The sequence below is a fragment of the Balaenoptera borealis genome (assembly GCF_965194805.1).
Source record: "Balaenoptera borealis genome assembly, chromosome: 1".
Classification (NCBI taxonomy): Eukaryota; Metazoa; Chordata; class Mammalia; order Artiodactyla; family Balaenopteridae; genus Balaenoptera; species Balaenoptera borealis.
Window position 1 is genome coordinate 177,438,493 of NC_138860.1, and position 19,887 is coordinate 177,458,379.

Here is a 19,887-nt window from a genome sequence, read left to right on the forward strand (position 1 = left end):
TGACAACTCTCAATAGCTTCACTATAACCATCCTAATTATCTGACACAATGTTCCCAGTTGTCCTGTAAATAGACTGACCAAAACCTAATAGGTTGGCTTCACTACCTGATTGCCAAGGTGATAAACACCCCGTTTGGATCAAACCATGATTGGATACAGAGCATGGACATTTTACAATAACTAAAATACTCCTATTAGCCCAACTACAACTATCATGAGAAAAAAAGCTATGGTCCGGTTTCCCATGGAACGAAAGAAAGCCATGTGATCCCTCAGTTAGCCTGGATGAGGTCAACATAATCTCAAGGGATCTTGAATGGGGAAACTCACCCCATCAGAAAAATGTCAATAAGAACAGAGCACCAGACAGGGACCTTGTGGGCCTGAGCCTTAGAACCTCATCTCACAGGCATCTACTAAGAGTAGACCCAATTGGAATGATAATGCCTACCTCAAAGGAGACAAGTCAACTAAAACATGGGGAAGATTTATACCAACATCATCAAGGGATTCATGGACCATTAGCAAGACTGAAAAACAGAACAGACCTAAGAGTGGACATCACAAATGCTCATAGACCCTGGGCATGGTATGCTGAAGAGAAACATGGAACAATTACAACAAAGCTACAATGGATGGAGCTATGTCTCTTCCTGGCCTGGCTACGCCATGTGCCATGGGCATTTGTGGGACTCTTGATATAACTTCAGTGATTGGACACATTGCAATGTTACCAAATATTTAAAGAATATGCCTTGTTGAGATAGCCTCATCCACCAGAGGGTAGACAGCAGAAGCAAGAAGAACTACAATCCTGCAGCCTGTGGGAAAAAAACACATTCACAGAAAGATAGACAAGATGAAAAGGCAGAGGGCTATGTACCAGATGAAGGAACAAGATAAAACCCCAGAAAAACAACTAAATGAAGTGGAGATAGGCAACCTTCCAGAAAAAGAATTCAGAATAATGATAGTGAAGATGATCCAGGACCTGGGAAAAAGAATGGAGACAAAGATCGACAAGATGCAAGAAACGTTTAACAAACAACTAGAAGAATTAAAGAACAAACAAACAGAGATGAACAATACAATAACTGATATGAAAACTACACTAGAAGGAATCAATAGCAGAATAACTGAGGCAGAAGAACGGATAAATGACCTGGAAGACAGAATGGTGGACTTCACTGCTGTGGAACAGAATAAAGAAAAAAGAATGAAAAGAAATGAAGACAGCCTAAGAGACCTCTGGGACAACATTAAACGCAACCACATTTGCATTATAGGGGTCCCAGAGGGAGAAGAGAGAGAGAAAGGACCAGAGAAAATATTGGAAGAGATTATAGTCGAAAACTTCCCTAACACGGGAAAAGAAATAGCCACCCAAGTCCAGGAAGCACAGAGAGTCCCATACAGGATAAACCCAAGGAGAAACATGCCGAGACACATAGTAATCAAATTGGCAAAAATTAAAGACAAAGAAAAATTATTGAAAACAGCAAGGGAAAAACGACAAATAACATACAAGGGAACTCCCATAAGGTTAACAGCTGATTTCTCAGCAGAAACGCTACAAGCCAGAAGGGAATGGCATGAAACACTTAAAGTGATGAAAGCGAAGAACCTACAACCAAGATTACTCTACCCGGCAAGAATCTCATTCAGATTCGATGGAGAAATCAAAAGCTTTACAGACAAGCAAAAGCTGAGAGAATACAGCACCACCAAACCAGCTCTAAAACAAATGCTAAAGGAACTTCTCTAAGTGGGAAACACAAGAGGAGAAAAGGACCTACAAAAACAAACCCAAAACAATTAAGAAAATGGTCATAGGAACATACATATTGATAATTACCTTAAACGTGAATGGATTAAATACTCCAACCAAAAGACACAGGCTTGCTGAATGGATACAAAAACAAGACCCATATATATGCTGTCTACAAGAGACTCACTTCAGACCTAGAGACACATACAGACTGAAAGTGAGGGGATAGAAAAAGATATTCCATGCAAATGGTAATCAAAAGAAAGCTGGAGTAGCAATACTTATATCAGATAAAGTAGACTTTAAAATAAAGAATGTTACAAGAGACAAGGAAGGACACTACATAATGATCAAGGGATCAATCCAAGCAGAAGATATAACAATTATAAATATATATGCACCCAACATAGGAGCACCTCAATATATAAGGCAACTGCTAACAGCTATAAAAGAGGAAATCGACAGTAACACAATAGTAGTGGTGGACTTTAACACCTCACTTACACCAATGGACAGATCATCCAAAATGAAAATAAATAAGGAAACAGAAGCTGTAAATGACACAATAGACCAGATAGATTTAATTGATATTTATAGGACATTCCATCCAAAAACAGGAGATTACATTTTCTTCTCAAGTGCACATGGAACATTCTCCAGGATAGATCACATCTTGGGTCACAAGTCAAGCCTCAGTAAATTTAAGAAAATTGAAATCATAACAAGCATCTTTTCTGACCACAACGCTAAGAGATTAGAAATGAATTACAGGGGGAAAAAAACGTAAAAAACACAAACACATGGAGGTTAAACAATATGTTACTAAATAACCAACAGATCACTGAAGAAATCAAAGAGGAAATCAAAAAATACCTAGAGACAAATGACAATGAAAACACGATGATCCAAAACCTATGGGATGCAGCAAAAGCAGTTCTAAGAGGGAAGTTTATAGCTATACAAGTCTACCTCAAGAAACAAGAAAAATCTCAAATAAACAATCTAACCTTACACCTAAAGGAACTAGAGAAAGAAGAACAAACAAAACCCAGAGTTAGCAGAAGGAAAGAAATCATAAAGATCAGAGCAGAAATAAATGAAATAGAAACAAACAAAACAATAGCAAAGATCAATAAAACTAAAAGCTGGTTCTTTGAGAAGAAAAACAAAATTGATAAACCATTAGCCAGACTCATCAAGAAAAAGAGGGAGAGGACTCAAATCAATAAAATTAGAAATGAAAAAGGAGAAGTTACAACAGACACCGCAGAAATACAAAGCATCCTAAGAGACTACTACAAGCAACTCTATGCCAATAAAATGGACAACCTGGAAGAAATGGACAAATTCTTAGAAAGGTATAACCTTCCAAGACTGAACCAGGAAGAAACAGAAAATATGAACAGACCAATCACAAGTAATGAAATTGAAACTGTGATTTAAAATCTTCCAACAAACAAAAGTCCAGGACCAGATGGCTTCACAGGTGAATTCTATCAAACATTTAGAGAAGAGCTAACACCCATCCTTCTCAAACTCTTCCAAAAAATTGCAGAGGAAGGAACACTCCCAGACTCATTCTATGAGGCCACCATCACCCTGATACCAAAACCAGACAAAGATACTACAAACAAAGAAAATTACAGACCAATATCACTGATGAATAGAGACGCAAAAATCCTCAACAAAATACTAGCAAACAGAATCCAACAACACATTAAAAGGATCATACACCACGATCAAGTGGGATTTATCCCAGAGATGCAAGGATTCTTCAATATACGCAAATCAATCAGTGTGATACACCATATTAACAAATTGAAGAATAAAAACCATATGATCATCTCAATAGATGCAGGAAAAGATTTGACAAAATTCAACACCCATTTGTGTTAAAAACTCTCCAGAAAGTGGGCATAGACGGAACCTACCTCAACATAATAAAGGCCATATATGACAAACCCACAGCAAACATCATTCTCAATGGTGAAAAACTGAAAGCATTTCCTCTAAGATCAGGAACAAGACAAGGATGTCCACTCTCACCACTATTATTCAACATAGTTTTGGAAGTCCTAGCCACAGCAATCAGAGAAGAAAAAGAAATAAAAGGAATACAAATTAGAAAAGAAGAAGTAAAACTGTCACTGTTTGCAGATGACATGATACTATACATAGAGAATCCTAAAAATGCCACCAGAAAACCACTAGAGCTAATCAATTAATTTGGTAAATTTGCAGGATACAAAATTAATGCACAGAAATCTCTTGCATTCCTATACACTAATGATGAAAGATCTGAAAGAGAAATTAAGGAAACACTCCCATTTACCATTGCAACGAAAAGAATAAAATACCTAGGAATAAACCTACCTAGGGAGACAAAAGACCTGTATGCAGAAAACTATAAGACACTGATGAAAGAAATTAAAGATACCAACAGATGGAGCGATATACCATGTTCTTGGACTGGAAGAATCAATATTGTGAAAATGACTATACTACCCAAAGCAATCTACAGATTCAATGCAATTCCCATCAAATTACCAATGGCATTTTTTACAGAACTAGAACAAAAAATCTTAAAATTTGTATGGAGACACAAAAGACCCCAAATAGCCAAAGCAGTCGTGAGGGAAAAAAACGGAGCTGGAGGAATCAGACTCCCTGACTTCAGACTATACTACAAAGCTACAATAATAAAGACAATATGGTACTGGCACAGAAACAGAAATATAGATCAAGGGAACAAGATAGAAAGCCCAGAGATAAACCCACGCACCTATGGTCAACTAATCTATGACAAAGGAGGCAAAGATATACAATGGAGAAAAGACAGTCTCTTCAATAAGTGGTGCTGGGAAAACTGGACAGCTACATGTAAAAGAATGAAATTAGAACACTCCCTAACACCATACACAAAAATAAACTCAAAATGGATTCAAGACCTAAATGTAAGACCAGACACTATAAAACTGTTAGAGGAAAACGTAGGAAGAACACTCTTTGACGTAAATCACAGCAATATCTTTTTTGATCCACCTCCTAGAGTCATGGAAATAAAAACAAAAATAAACAAATGGGACCTAATGAAACTTCAAAGCTTTTGCACAGCAAAGGAAACCATAAACAAGACGAAAAGACAACCCTCAGAATGGGAGAAAATATTTGCAAACGAATCAATGGACAAAGGATTAATCTCCAAAATATATAAACAGCTCATGCAGCTCAATATTAAAGAAACAAACAACCCAATCCAAAAATGGGCCAAAGACCTAAATAGACATTTCTCCAAAGAAGACATACAGATGGCCAAGAAGCACATGAAAAGCTGCTCAATGTCACTAATTATTAGAGAAATGCAAATCAAAACTAGAATGAGGTATCACCTCACACCAGTTAGAATGGGCATCATCAGAAAATCTACAAACAACAAATGCTGGAGAGGCTGTGGAGAAAAGGGAACCCTCTTGCACTGTTGGTGGGAATGTAAATTGATACAGCCACTATGGAGAACAGTATGGAGGTTGCCTACAAAACTAAAAAAAGAATTACCATATGATCCAGCAATCCCACTAGTGAGCATATACCCAGAGAAAACCATAATTCAAAAAGACACATGTCGGGCTTCCATGGTGGTGCAGTGGTTAAGAATCCGCCTGCCTGGGGCTTCCCTGGTGGCGCAGTGGTTGAGAATCTGCCTGCCAATGCAGGGGACACGGGTTCGAGCCCTGGTCTGGGAAGATCCCACATGCCGCGGAGCAACTAGGCCTGTGAGCCACAATTACTGAGCCTGCGCGTCTGGAGCCTGTGCTCCGCAACAAGAGAGGCCGCGATAATGAGAGGCCCACGCACCGCGATGAAGTGTGGCTCCCACTTGCCGCAACTAGAGAAAGCCCTCGCACAGAAACGAAGACCCAACACAGCCATAAATAAATAAATAAATAAATAAATAAATAAATAAATAAACCCCAAATTAAAAAAAAAAAGAATCCGCCTGCCCATGCAGGGGACACGGGTTTGAGCTCTGGGCCGGGAAGATCCCACATGCCGCAGAGCAACTAAGCCCGTGTGCCGCAACTACTTAGCCTGCGCTCTAGAGCCCACAAGCCACAACTACAGAACCCACACGCCACAACTATTGAAGCCCGCGTGCCTAGAGCCCGTGCTCCACAACAAGAGAGGCCACCGCAATAAGAAGCCCGCGCAATGCAATGAAGAGCAGCCCCCGCTGGCTGCAACTAGGGAAAGCCCGCGGGCAGCAACGATGACCCAAAGCAGCCAAAAATAAATAAATAAATAAATAGATAGATAGATAGATAAATAAATAAATAAATCTATTTAAAAAAAAAACAAAAAACACATGCACCCCAATGTTCATTGCAGCACTATTTACAATAGCCAGGTCATGGAAGCAACCTAAATGCCTATCGACAGACAAATGGATAAAGAAGTGTGGTACGTATATACAATGGAATATTACTCAGCCATAAAAAGGAATAAAATTGGGTCATTTGTTGAGACGTGGATGGATCTAGAGAGTGTCGTACAGAGTGAAGTAAGTCAGAAAGAGAAAAACAAATACCATATGCTAACACATATATATGGAATCTAAAAACAAAAAACAAAAAACAGTTTCTGAAAACCTAGGGACAGGAGAGGAATAAAGACGCAGACATAGAGAATGGACTTGAGGACACGGGGAGGGGGAAGGGTAAGCTGGGATGAAGTGAGAGAGTGGCATGGACATATATACACTACCAAATGTAAAATAGCTAGCTAGTGGGAAGCAGCCGCATAGAACAGGGAGATCAGCCCAGTGCTTTGTGACCATCTAGAGGGCTGAGATAGGGAGGGTGGGAGGGAGACGCAAGAGGGTGGGGATATGGGGATATATGTATACGTATAGCTGATTCACTTTGTTATACAGAAGAAACTAACACAACAATGTAAAGCAATTACACTCCAATAAAGATGTTAACAAAAAAAAAAGAAAAAAAAATTCAGTGAGAGACAAAGTGATAGGTAAGAAGTGGATTTATTTAGAGAGAAACACACTTTACAGACAGAGTGTGGGCCATCTCAGAAGACGAGAGGCCCCAAAATATGGCATGGTTAGTTTTTATGGGCTGGGTAATTTCATAGCTAATGAGTGGGAGCATTATTCCAATTATTTCAGGGAAGAGGTGGGGATTTCCAGGAATTGGGCCACCGCCCACTTTTTAACCTTTTATGGTTGGCCTCAGAACTGTCATGGTTCTGGTGGATATGTCATTTAGCTAATGTATTACAATGAGTGTATAATGAGGCTCAAGGTCTACTGGAAGTAGAATCTTCCACCATCTTGGACCTAGTTGGTTCTAACCAGTTTTTGTCGTGTCCTATGCCTATGTCATTCTTTTAAAGTTTGCGTCTTGCCCCCTTCCCTCCTGTTTCAGAACTATAAAAGAATAAATTTCTATTGTTTTTTTAAATTTTTTTAAAAATAAATTTATTTATTTATTTTTTGGCTGCATTGGGTCTCCGTTGCTGCACGCAGGTTTTCTCTAGTTGTGGAGAGTGGTGGCTATGTGGGCTTCCCATTGTGGTGGCTTCTCTTGTTGTGGAGCACAGGCTCTAGGCGTGCAGGCTTCAGTAGCTGTGGCGCGCGGGCTCAGTAGTTGTGGCTCGCAGGCTCTAGAGCACAGGCTCAGTAGTTGTGGTGCATGGGCTTAGTTGCTCCGCGGCATGTGGGATCTTCCTGGACCAGGGTTCGAACACGCATCTCCCACATTGGCAGGTGGATTCTTAACCACTGTGCCATCAGGGAAGCCCTAAATTTTTATTGTTTTAAGCTACCCAGTTGGTAGTAATTTAACATGGCATCCCTTGGAAACCAGTACATACAGAAAGGGACGTCTCATCTCCGTGTAAGAATCCTGATCCTTATGCCACTTGCTCCCACAGCAAGAATGCATACTGTCCTTCGCTCTCCTAATGCCTGAGGGTCAGAATCTAGCCAGAAGAGGATCACGCCAAATCCAACCCACAGTGATGGTCTAGGCAGTGGCTGAAGAGAAAGAGGAGGAGACTAATGGACTATCATAGTCACTACCCAGAAGTGAAGGCATCCTGGCCTTTTACCCCACCCAAAATGAATATGTGTATGTGTGTGGCTGGTGTATTAATAGAAAGGTTTATTTTAAGTGGATAAGATACTATTATATTGGGTAATCCTTTATTATATTGAATAATTCTATAATTAATATAAGTAATTTCCAAAAGGTCAATTCCCACATTATTGCATTAAAGTCAATGGAGTGAATATGACATGACTTATGTTATATTCATGGTATATATAACATGGGCTTGGCTCCTCCCCCCATTGACCCATTGTCAGTGAATAACTCCCTGGTGTACCAATTCCCACTGTAGATGTTAAAGTGAGACTCAGCTCTAGAATATGATCATATACACGCTGATCCATAGTGGTGGCAGGGCAAAGTGTCAAAATAGTGTCTACAGTGTCCCCATGAATAGTACTTCACGGTTGAGGTACCCATCCTCCTCTTCTTTAGGTGGTGAGACACTCCAACACTCCACTTCCATTTTTATTTATTTATTTATTTGTTTGTTTGTTTTTGGCTATGCTGTGGCTTGCGGGATCTTAGTTCCCCAGCCAGGGATGGAGCCTGGCCCCCCCAGCAGTGAAAGCGCCAAGTCCACTGGACTGCCAGGGAATTCCCTTCACTTCTGTTTTTGGCTTGGGATTTTTGCCTTTCTTCTCCACTGGGTCTTGGAAGAATGGCTGATGATGTCAAAAAACTGCTTGTGCTTTATACATAATGTGTGAGTCTGTATAGGTTTCAAGCCTCCCTCATGTAGGAAAAAGAAGCTACTGCTAACCACAACTCTGGAACATTAATCCTTAATCAGACAGATGCACGTTCATTCATTTAGCAGGCATTTTTAAAAGACCTACTATGTGCCAGGCACTGTTCTGTGTGCCAGGAACATAGCAATGAACAAGGCAGCAAGGTTCCTACTCTTGAGGAGCTGACAAATTAGAGAAAGAAGACATAACGAGCAAGTAAACAATTGTGAACATGATCGCTTCAGATATGATAAATGTTAGGAGAGAAACAGGGATGTGATAGTTGGGGGTGTGAGACTGTTACCGAGTTAGGTCACATGGACCACCCACTTGGGCCCTAGCCTGGCCAAGGCCCCTTGCCTTGGTAGGGAATATTCTTTTTCTGTTTGGTTCGCACAGCCAAAAGTGAAACTGAAGCTGAGAGTGGAGCAGCACAAGCTTTATTCGATGGCCAGAGAATGGAGAACCAGGAACTTAGTTCACAAATCAACTTCTCGCGGGTGAGGTTCAGGAGTGCATCAAAGCAAGATTTAAGGGCAAGGTTAACGAGGGAGAAGCATTTGCATAGGTTTTCAGGGAATGGGCAGGGTTCTTTCTGGATATGGGTACCACCTTTTTTCCTGCCCTTTAATGGTCCTTTGGCATCTGAGTGAGAAGCAGGTCAAACCATCATGGCGCAGACAGGTGGAGATCTTACCCAACTTGGTTGGTTGGTGGTGACTTAATCAGGAGTCAACATCATCAGTCTTCTGGTTCCCAAGGGTCTGGGTCTATATGCTTGTGGGCAGCATACAGTTAACTTCTTCCACCTGGTGAGGGGTTTCAGCATCTGCAAAATAGCCCAAAGGACATGGCTCCGGATATTATCTATAGCCCTTGAGGAGGAACTAAAGGTCCTTGACTTTGTTTAATGGCTAAACTATTATTATTTTGTCTTGCTTGACTGTTTTCCTTTCTGTATTTTCTCAGTTCTCTGATTAAATTCATTCTCTGTAACTCAGGAAAGGCTAAAGTTTTTCTACAAATAAGAGGCAGGTGGAGGACATGGCAGGGGCAGGGGGTGTGTGTGCCCCAGGAAGGCCCCTGCTTGGTTACAAGATGGCTCTGGGTCAGGAAAGTACTTGATACTGTCCCTAAAGCACAGTCAATGAGGGATACAAGGTTGGAGTTAGGAGTGGCCAGATCATTTACTGTTTTTTTTGTTTTTTTGGCCATGCCACGCCATATGTGGAATCTTAGTTCCCCAGCCAGGGATTGAACCTACACCCACTGCATTGGAAGCGCAGAGTCTTAACCACTGGACCACCAGGGAATTCCCAGGAGTGGGCAGATTATGAAGGGCCCTTGTATTAGTTTCCTACTACTGCTGTAACAAATCACCACAAATTTAGTGGTTTAAAACAATTTATAATTCTGGAGGTCAGAAGTCTGAAATGGGTTCACTGAGCTAAAATCAAAGTGTTGGAAGGTCTTCCCTTTGGAAGCTCTAGGGGAGAATCCATATCTTTGCCTTATCCAAGAATCCATTCCTTGGCTTGTGGCTCCTTCTTCTGCCTTCAAAGTCAGCAGTGTAGCATCTTGTCTGACCCTGACCCTCCTGCCTCCCTCTTATAAAGATCCTTGTGATTACACTGGACCCATTCAGGTAATCCAGGATAATCTCCCCATCTTAAGATCTTTAGGGAGCTCCCTGGTGGCCTATGGTTAGGATTCCAGGCTTTCATTGCCGTGGCCCAGGTTCAATTCCTGGTTAGGGAACTGAGATCTCACAAACCATGCAGCGCAGCAAAAAAAAAAGAAGATCTTTAACCTAATTCCCTTTTGCCACATAAGGTAACATATTCACAGGTTCAGAGGTTTTGGATATAAGGAAATGGACATCTGTCTCAGAACCTCTGGGCTCTATTAACAAAAATACCACAGCCTGCATGGCTTATAAACAACAGAAATTTATTTCTCTTGGGTGGTTCAAAATGAAGGCACTGGCAGAGTGTCTTGGTGAGAGCTCACTTTGGGTACATAGAAGGCTATCTTCTCACTGTGTCCTCACGTGGTGGAAGGGGCAAGGGAACCCTGTAGCCTCTTTCATAAGGGTACTAATCCCATTTATGAGGGATCCACCCTCATGACTTAATCACCTGCCAAAGACACCACCTCTAAATACCATCGCATTGGGGGTTAGGTTTCAATATATGAATTTTAGGGGGACAAAAAATTCAATCTATAGCAACATTTTGGAGGGGCGTTATTCTGCCTACTACAGCCCTATAAGTCATGAAAAGGAATTTAGATTTTTGTATTTGGCCACACCTTGCGGCATGTGGGATGTTAGTTCCCTGACCAGGGATCGAACAGTGCCCCCTGCAGTGGAAGCGTGGAGTCCTAACCACTGTCAGTGGAACCACTGTCATTCCTGGAATTTATTTTATTTATTTATTTTTGGCTGCATTGGGTCTTCCTTGCTCCACGCAGGCTTTCTCTAGTTGCACCGAGCGGGGCCTACTCTTCATTGTGGTTCGCGTGCTTCTCATTGCAGTGGCTTCTCTTGTTGCGGAACACAGGCTGTAGGTGCGCGGGCTTCAGTATTTGTGGCGCACGGGCTCAGTTGCTCCACGGCATGTGGGATCTCCCCAGACCAGGGCTCAAACCTATGTTCCCTGCATTGGCAGGCGGATTCTTAACGACTGCGCCACCAGGGAAGCCCTGGAATTTAGATTTTAAAGTGCAAAAGTGTGCCAAAATGGAGTGACATCTGATTTCTGGTTATACTTCTTTGTTTCTTTTTTATTGACTGATATAGAAGAGGGCCCAGGGCAAACACTAGAACTCCAGCTGTGATACTGTGATTTATAAGAAATATATATTAGTCTTCCGCCATTCCCTACAGAGCTCCTAAAATCCTCGGAACTTCTGAAGTGATTAGAGTGATAAAGGTGTCTTTTGTTATTTGTAACAAGCTCTTTTCAACCACACCTGAGTTTATGTTAATGCAGCAAATTTTGGAAAGCCCCTAGGCGACCTAGACAAGGGGGCTCATTGCCAGGGGAACCAACCAGAATTAACTGATGCTTTCATCTCTACTCCCACCCTCCACCCCTGTCTCCCAGGAGATGAGATCGAGGGACTGGAGATTGAATTCCATCACCAATGGCCAATGATTTAGTCAATCATGCCTGCTTGATGAAGCCTCCATAAAAACCCAAAGTGATGGGGTTTGGAGAGCTTCCTGGCTGGTGAACCGTGGAGGTGCTGGGAGGGTGGTGTGCAGAGGGCACGGAAGCTCTGTGCCCCTTCTCAGGAGCCTCGACCTATGCATCTCTTCCATCTGGCTGTTCCTTAGTTACATCTTTTTATAATAAACTGGTGATTAGAAGTTAAAAGGTTTCCCTGAGTTCTGTGAGCCACTCTAGAAAATTAATCAAACCTGAGGAGGGGTCGTGGGAACCTCAGATATACAGCTGGTTGGTCAGAAGTATAGGTGATAACCTGGACTTGCAATGGCATCGCAGAATCGCTTCCATGTGTGGAAAACCCACACATCCGGTGCCGGAAGTGAAGTAGTGTTGCAGTGGAGTACTGAGAGTAGAGAAGACACTTAGGAGTGAGTTGTTTGGTTTTTTTAATAAATTTATTTATTTATCGCTGCGTTGGGTCCTTGTTGCTGCGTGCGGGATTTGTCTAGTTGCGGCGAGTGGGGGCTACTCTTCGTTGCGGTGCGCGGGCTTCTCATTGCAGTGGCTTCTCTTGTTGTGGAGCATGGACTCTAGGCACGCAGGCTTCAGTAGTTGTGGCTCACGGGATCTAGAGTGCAGGCTCAGTAGTTGTGGTGCATGGGCTTCTTTGCTCCGCGGCATGTGGGATCTTCCCTGACCAGGGATGAAACCCGTGTCCCCTGCATTGGCAGGCGGATTCTTAACCACTGCACCACCAGGGAAGTCCAGGAGTGAGTTTTTTTCCTTTAGAAAGCCAATAGAGGAGGAGGTGGCAAAGAAGATTGAGGAAGGAGCAGCCACTGAGGGAGGTTGAAAACCAGGAGATGATGCTGAAGCCCTGCAACTCAGATTGGGACTTGAACTCATGGGCTGGGACTCAAACCCAGCCAAAACCCAGATTGGGACTTGAACCCACGGTCTTTCAATTGAGATCACACACCTGGTCTCAGGACTTAATGAAGCTCAGGTTCTTGATGTCTCATCATGGAAAGAATTCAGTGAGACAAAGCCACAGGTAAGAAGTGGATTTATTTAGAGAGAGATACACTCCACAGTGTGGGCCATCTTGGAAGGCAAGAGTGGCCCCAGTGCATTGGTTTGTCAGTTTTTATAGGGATGGGTAATTTCATAGGCTAATGAGTGGGAGGAGTATTCCAGCTATTTTGGGGAAGGGGTGGGAATTTTCAGGAATTGGGCCACCACCCACTTTTTGACCTCCTTGGAACAGTCATGGCACCTGTGGTTGTGTCATTCAGCTTGCTAATGTGTCACAATGAGCATACACTGAGGCTCAAGGTCTAGTGGAAGGCGACTCTTCCACCATCTTGGACCTATTTGGTTCTAATCAGTTTATGTCGTGTCCTCGGGCGATGTCATTCTTTTAAAGGTTGTGCCCTGCCTCCTTCCCTCCTGCTTCAGTACTGCCCAGAGACCATTTCAAGACGGTGAGAGTGGTCATCTGTGTGGGTGATTGCAGGGAGCTGAGGATGAGAGAGCACTGGATTTGGTAACATGGAAGTCATGGTAACCTTGATAAAAGCAGCTGTAGAGGAGTGATAAGGTCATAGGCCAGATTGGAATTGGTTGAAGAGTGAATGGTGTTACCAGAAAACTGGGTTCACCTCTTGTCGGGTGTTGAGCCAAAAGACACAACCAAGGCAAACAGCAGGAGAAGGAAGGATTTATTACTTGCAGCAAGTAAGGAGAACACTGGGGATCTTTCCCAAAGCAGTGTCTCCCTGAACAGCAAAATTGAGGAACTTTTAAGCTAAGGGTACATGTGTAAAAGGGAAGAGCTAAATCGGAATCCATGTTCGATCTGTTTCTTTGACTGTAACCTTTGCTTTTCGTTGCTTTTGTTATTATAATCATACATAATGGCCTGCCTCAGGGAACCCTGCCCCTTTGCCTCTATGTTAAACCAGAGTGCCTTTGTACATCCTGACCCTGTCCACCTGTGGATGGCTGCAAGAAAGAAGAAATTAACACATCCCCTTCCGGAGGCTGGCCATTCCAGGGGACATTTGCAAATCTTGTGGCCTTTTTACTTTACTTCCTCATCTCCTCCCCTCCTCTATTCTATAAAAGAAACTGGCATCCAAACCCCGATAAGATGGTTTATCAGAGACACTAGGCTGCCATCTTGTCTGCCGGCTTTCCGAATAAAGTCGTATTTCTTGCTTCAACACCTCGTCTCCGATTCGTTGGCCTGTCGTGTGGTGAGCAGAGCGAGCTTGGACTGGGTAACTCATGCATATTCACGAAGGGGCTTGAGCAGAGGAGAATTCAGCATAGAATTAGGGCAAAGGTTGAGACAGTCCAGCTTTAGTTGACTGAAGTCCTGAGGGTCAGCAAAGATCAGCATCATCATTCCTTAGGTTTTGGGATCTCAGCATGTAAGTTACCATCCTCCACCTGGGTGGGGCATTTGTTCCGGCAGAACTCAGAGATTATGTATATCCCTTGAGGAAGAACTAGGACTCCGCTTTATTGATGAACTCTTGTTTCTTGACTGCTTTTCCTGTGTTCCTGCATTCCCTCACTTTCCTACAGATCATTAATTGCTGAGACCGGTTCAAGGGCAAGCACTGTGGCCAGGCTTAGATCACAAAATGGCTTAGCCTAAAATGGCATCTCTTTTGTAAAGGAAGCCATGCTGATTCTCTTTCTCTGGGGACCTCCTACCCTTTCTGCTTACAATAGGAGATGAGGAGGTCGAGAGAATATAGAACTGTGCCATCTATTATGGTACCACTCACTACATGTGGCTATTGAGTACTTGAATGTGGCAAGTTTCAAATGAGATGAGCTATAAGTGTAAAACGCACACCAGATCTCCAAAACGTGGTGTGAAAAAAAAGGATGTCTCATTAATGTTTTAAAAATATTGATTTCATGTGGAAATGTAAACATTTTGGCTATACTGGGTTAAATATATTATTAAAATTAATTTCACCTGTTTCTTTTTATTTTTTAGACGTGGCTACTAGAAAATTTAAAACTATCAATACGTATGTGGCTCATATTATATTTATATTGGACAGTGTTGGGGTAGATAATTATTTCAATAAGTTTACTGTGAAGGGAGCCAAGAAATTAGAAGGAAAATAGAGAGGAATTTAACATTGCTGACCACTCCCATCTTCTTGAAACTATCCTCCCTAAGCTTCTGAGTTACTCAATTCTTCTGATTCTCCTTATAGCTAACAATTGTTCTTCTGGACCTTCTTCCTAGGGTCCTCGCCCTGTTCCCAAAACATCAGGTGAAGGAGCTAGCCATGTGGCTGTGCAGGGGAAGAAACTTCCAGGTAAAGGACACAGCAAATGTAAAGGTCCTGAGGCATGGGTCTGCTTAAGGCGGTTATGGAACTAGGAGGAAGACTGTCGTTGGGACACAGCTGGAGAGAGTGTGGTAGGAAATGAGCTCTGGCCAATAAGGTGTAGAGGGGAGGGACTTTGTCATTTACTTTGAACGAGGTGCTAAGTTTTTGGAGGTTTTTGAGCAGAGGAATGTTCTTCTGGTTTACATGCCAAGAAGACTATAAAGAGGTGTTGGGGGAGGGGAAAATTTCCCCCTCTACCCCTCTTGAGTTCTTGTGGCTGGACTAGTAATAAAATTGACACAAGACAGATTAAAAGGAGAAAAAGACACAAATTTTAATTCATGTGCATGGAGGCCCCATAGAAATGGGACCTAAGAAGTGGCCAAAGCAGGCAGCTTTTATAGTTTTTAGACAAAGAAATAATAAATTTGTGAGAAATTGACAGGACAAAGAAACTAAGGTTTTGGGTGCCCAATTAATGAAGAATCTAAACAGAGTTTGGTCTTGGGGCAGTAAATTAAAGAAGTGACAAGGTTTGTTATCTAGGCTTCTCAGCCTGAATTCCCTATCTTTGGCGATAAGGATGTCCTTCTACCTCCAGATGCTGGGAGTGCACCTTTCACAGGAAAGACTTATTTCCTGCTTTCAGGGAGACAGAAAGGAGGGTCAGAGTGTATCCCTCTTGCATTTCTTAAGTAACTGTAATTCAAAATAATCAATAGGCCATTGAGGCACATTTTGGGGTGGCCTACTCTGGGCCCCAACAGGCAAGGGTGAAAACAGGGAGACCAGTTAGGAAGCTTTTGCAATAATCCAGGTGAGAGGCCAGGTGGTAACAGTCCCTGTACAGTAGTTGCATTCCGTATATATTTTGAAGGCACACACAGGTGACAGGATTTGGGGAAGTTCTACATGGCGATGTAAGAGAGAGAGGTTAAAGCTACAGCTAAGATTTCAGGAAGGATGGAGCTGCCACCTGCTGAGATGGGGAAGATTACAGAAGGACATTTGGGGGTGGCTGGAAGTAGAATATGTTTTGGATCTTTAAAGTGCAAAATACCTATCACCTATGGTACATTGGAGATGCCAGGTATGCAGTAGGATATACAAGTCTGGCATTTTAGGAGCAAGGTCAGGTCAGGAGATAATAGAATTTGCGAGTCATTAACACACAGCTGGTATTTAAAGCCACAGGAGATGAGATCACCCAGGGAGTAAATGTAGTTAGAGAAGTCCAAGCACAACCCTAGGCCACTCAAGTTTACAGGTTAGAGAGATGAGAAAGAATCAGCAAAGGGCACTGAAAAAGAATGGCCAGTGGGTGATGGAAAAACCAGGAGAAGGTGGTGTCCTGCTGAAACTGAGGAGGACCCTATGGGGCTCTCTGGTACAAACCTTTCTGTTTCTTCCATTTCTTGTCTGTAGAAAATAGGCTTCATTCAGCCTCCATGACTTTCCCTGAGTTCCAAAGGGCAGGTTCAAACAGTTGCTAATCAGGGAAGGGAAAGAATGCAGAAACAAGGGAGGAAGAGTCAAGAAACAATAGTGCAGCCTTGTGGCAGGGTCCTGGCTCCTCCTCAAGGTATACATAACAATATCTGAGTTTTTCTGCAGGAACTAAGGCCACCAGACAGGTGGAGGATGGTAACTTCAGGCTGAGCACGAGATTCCTGGAGTACCAACATGTTATCTCACCACCAATCAATCAGAAGAAAGCCATACACCCTGCAGCCTTCACCCCAAATTTTGCCTATAAAACTTCTCCCCGCAAACCATCAGGGAGTTCAGGTTTTTTTGAGCACGAGCCAGCTGTTCTCCTTGCTTGGCCATGCAATAAACCCTTCTGTGCTCCAAACTCCAACATTTCAGTATGTTTGGCTTCACTGTGCATTGGGCCCATGAACTTGTGTTCAGTAACTCTGCAAGTTAAGAGAAGAACGTGTTCCCAAGAGGAGAGAGAGAAGAACTAGGTCAAATGCTGTGGACAGGTCAAGTAAAACAGAGTGTGAACTCGCCACTGAATTTAACAACATGGAGGACTTTGGTGACCTTTATGTGGTTGGTTTTGGGGCAAGAGCCTGATTTAGAACGGGTTTAAGGGGGATAGGAAATTAGGGAACTGGAGAAGAGTCTAGATCACTCTTTCCAGGAGTTCTGCTATAAAGAAGAGCAGAGAAAAAAAAAAAAAGAGCAGAGAAGTGGGATGGTAGCCGGTGGGGGATGTGGGAGTCAAGAGAGGGTTTGTTAAAACTGGGAGAAATTACAGCATGTATCTAATGCTGATGAGAATCACCCAGTAGAGACTGGAAAATCCATGATGCAGGAGCAATATATCCTGCAAGATTCAGACTCATGTCTCCTATCTCTACATGGATGTCCCTGATGCACTTAAAATGCAATTTATTAAAAACTGAAATCATCATCTCCCTTCTAAACCTGCTCCTTCTTCTCTACTTGTTACCTCATTTGGTAGAAACTCTATTCGCTTAACTACCCAAGTTAGAAAACTGGCATATAGCAGTGACAGCACAATGAATAATATTCACGATTTTATCACGTGCTAAGTGAGGTAATGACACAGGGAGCTGTAAGCACCTAGGAAAGGGCTATGACCTACACCTGAAGGTCAAATAACAGAAAGGTAAACAGACTTTGCTTAGACCAACTTATCAAGTTTAGCAATTCCATGTCCTAAATATCTTTCAAGTTTGCCTCCTCATTCCACACCTATTACACTGCCCCATTCTGGCCTTCATTATCTCTGGCTTGCAGTATTTCTATAGTCTTACAAGGTTTCTCTGTCTCTGTCCTTGACCTAGACTGAGGAAGTTATACAAAATGAAAATCCCCCTTATATCACTCACCAGCTTTAAACATTTCTATGAGTCCCTCAGATAAAGCAAAGTCTTGGCCAGCCTCTCAAAGTCTCACCTCCCCTTCTCGGAGTTTGTGGCCTCATACCAAGAAGTTTCTCTCTTCTGTGCTTTTGTTCCTTGTAGTTCCCTTTGTCTAGAATGGTACCTTTCTTCTAACCTGGCTAAGTTCTACTCATCTATTAAGGGTGGATTTAGGACTTATCCCTCCTGGGAAGACTTCCCCCAAGTACTCCAAACCTTCCAAGGAAGGGAAGGGGACCTTACTTTAAGTTTCTACCATTCTCCCCTCACCCCCGCCCCCTTGCATAAGTGCAAGGACCATGTCTTATTTTCATCGTTCCTTAAGTGAACGTTTGTCTAAACAATTGCACACATAAAGCATCCAGTCTGGGTAATTCCCTGGTGGTCCAGTGGTTAGGACTCCACGCTCTCACTACCGAGGGCTCAGGTTCTATCCCTGGTCAGGGGAAACTAAAATCCCACAAGCTGTGCAGTGCAGCCAAAAAAAAAAAAAGGCACCCAGTTCAAGGTTACCCAGCTGGCAAGCTATTGAGTATTGTGTCAGAAGTTAGTGCTTAGACCGCCATAGGGCTCTCATTAAAATGCAAAGTTCTCAAAATCCTCACTCAAGCAGTACCCTTTACAGTTCGCAAAACACTCTGATAAGGCTACTCTTTATGTCCAGAAGCAGAGATTGAAAAAAGGCAATGTTTTCAAACCCTGCAGCTAAAGAGGACCATCATTAAAGAAGGAAGAAATCAGCATATGGAGATAACAGCAGTGAGGAAGGTCCACCACCTGCAAGGATGACCTTCCAGGGCAGAGAAACCCCGCCCAGGGACCCGCTTGCACCCCAGCACAAGCCAAGGCACAGCAAACCCACTACTGCGAAGACTACAAATCCCAGCATGCCTGGCATCCAGTGAGTGACAGCACGCAACGCATGCCGGGACACGTAGTCCAGTTCTAGCTCAGGAAAAGGCCAGAACGTCACGTGACGTCAGGAGGGCTCAGGAAAGGAGTCAGAACCGGTCCAGGCTCGAGTTAACCCTTCCAGAGAGCCGACCCTGGCTTCTCTGGTGACCCAGGTTTCAGGTCCCACCCCACAATCCAGCGGACCTATGGTGTGCGTTGAGTAGCCTCTCGCGTGATCCTTCACGGTTAAAGGCGAAGTACCAGAGAGGAAAAACAGGCAGACTTTAGCCCTCGAGGTGCCCGCTTGGAAGACTAGTGGTGCGCAGAACGCTATCCTGGACAGGAGCTGAGGTCGCTTCCCCTGCAGCGCCGGTGAGGACGTGGCAAGGGTCTCGACTAGCGGCTTCCCCTTCCTCCGCCCGTCGGGCCAGAGGCGCGGGAGGCGCAAAGACTGCTGGGAACGCGCATGCGCCCACCGCGGCGGGGAGTACACCTCCAACGTCTGCGGGTGCGGGGGGTGTCGGGTGTCCGCGGAGGCGCTTTGCGGCCGGTCGTGCGGGTCGGGTGCGGGCGCGCGGGCGGGCGCCCAGGCAGAGGCGCGCACAGGTGATTGACTGGCCAGCTGGCTGAGGGAGCGCCTGGTCCTCATCGCTGGCAGGTGGCGGAGCCCATTTGGGCGGCGGTGGAGGCGGCTGCGGCAGCCTGGGCGGCCGGGCTCAGGAGGCAGTCCTCGGGCCAAGGCCATGGCCCCGCGGCTGCAGCTGGAAAAGGCGGCCTGGCGCTGGGCGGAGACGGTGCGGCCCGAGGAGGTGTCGCAGGAGCACATCGAGACCGCCTACCGCATCTGGCTCGAGCCCTGCATCCGCGGCGTGTGCAGGTGAGGCCCGCGCACCGGGCCTCGCGCCCCCCTCGCGTCGGACCTTGCAAAACCAGGCCAGG

At 44.0% G+C, this 19,887-nt stretch overlaps 1 protein-coding gene across 9 annotated transcripts in view; it reads left to right on the forward strand.

Annotated features, from left to right (window-relative positions):
- Positions 1-19,416: 19,416 nt before the first annotated feature.
- The window catches only part of USP48 (ubiquitin specific peptidase 48), a 66,300-nt gene continuing 65,829 nt past the window's right edge, over positions 19,417-19,887 (forward strand). For 5 of the 9 annotated variants that reach the window (XM_082404269.1, XM_082404274.1, XM_082404270.1 and 2 more), the window contains exon 1: positions 19,419-19,825. In XM_082404269.1, the coding sequence (XP_082260395.1) occupies positions 19,692-19,825 (134 nt within the window). In that variant the 5' untranslated portion in view covers positions 19,419-19,691. Of the gene's footprint in view, positions 19,826-19,887 lie in introns of all 9 variants that reach the window. The other 4 variants (XM_082404275.1, XM_082404276.1, XR_014247998.1 and 1 more) reach the window with 3 other exon arrangements.